Source organism: Penaeus monodon, chromosome 34 (assembly GCF_015228065.2).
Source record: "Penaeus monodon isolate SGIC_2016 chromosome 34, NSTDA_Pmon_1, whole genome shotgun sequence".
Lineage (NCBI taxonomy): Eukaryota > Metazoa > Arthropoda > Malacostraca > Decapoda > Penaeidae > Penaeus > Penaeus monodon.
The window spans coordinates 8,061,104-8,062,118 of NC_051419.1; the positions used below are offsets into that span (position 1 = coordinate 8,061,104).

At 41.7% G+C, this 1,015-nt stretch overlaps 1 protein-coding gene across 3 annotated transcripts in view; it reads left to right on the forward strand.

Annotated features, from left to right (window-relative positions):
• Positions 1-1,015, forward strand: part of LOC119594560 (cytochrome P450 2L1-like) — an 8,524-nt gene that overhangs the window by 6,770 nt on the left and 739 nt on the right. For all 3 annotated transcript variants that reach the window (XM_037943594.1, XM_037943593.1, XM_037943592.1), the window contains exons 8-10: positions 205-385; positions 586-703; positions 877-1,015. In XM_037943594.1, the coding sequence (XP_037799522.1) occupies positions 205-385; positions 586-703; positions 877-1,015 (438 nt within the window). The remainder of the gene's footprint in view (positions 1-204; positions 386-585; positions 704-876) is intronic.

Here is a 1,015-nt window from a genome sequence, read left to right on the forward strand (position 1 = left end):
ATAAATGTCTCTTATTATGCTGGTATCTTATTTCATAGAGTAAACATGTTATACACTTGCACCCCTTGCCAAACAGTTATTGATAACATAACGAGCGTCTGTGAATGTTTCTTGACATAAAGTTTGGTACATAAATATTATGTTATCTTTAAAGAAACACCCGATATGGAATGAAAGACGCTGCCCTTTTGAACTCCCATACAGTTGAAGATCTGCTGTGCTGTTTGTCCGACCTGTTCAACGCTGGCAGCGAAACCACGTCCTCCACCATCCGCTGGGCCATCTACTTCCTGGCCAAGTACCCTGAAGTCCAGGCCAGAGTGCAGAAGGAGATCGACTCCGTGGTTCCGAGGGACGTCCTTCCCTCCATTCAACAGAAGAACAGGTGTGCATTTAATCAATTTCCTTACCAATGTATAAGTTACAGTGTTATCCCTCTGTAATTCCTAAGAGGGCGGGTTATGAATAACATTGATAAGGAACTGCAGTATTGCAATAAGAATGTATTCTAAAACTTACAAGACATATCATTGTCAAGATGAAATATATATAGAAAATACTTAATATAGTCTCTTGCATCGCCAGCATGCCGTATCTAGAAGCTGTTACTCTAGATGTTCACCGACTAGCGTCTTTTACTCGCATTGGGGTTTACCACATGTGCTCCAGAGATACACAGTTCGAAGGCTACATCATCCCCAAAGTGAGCATTTATAACGACCACTCTTGGTTATTAGAACAATAAAAACAACAACACGTAACTACATATACAGCCATATCTAGAAATAACAAAGCTTCCATTACAAGAATCCTTTGTTTAATAAATACAAATGTAAGAAAAAACAACTAGAAATTCGCAAATGTTCTCTTCCACAGGGTGCTATTTTGGCTGCCCACCAGGAAGCCTGCCACATGGACCCCGCCTTCTGGGAGAAACCTTACGAACTCTACCCCGAGCACTTCCTCGACGACCAAGGGAAGATTCTCACCAAGAAGGAGGGCTTCTTGCCGTTTG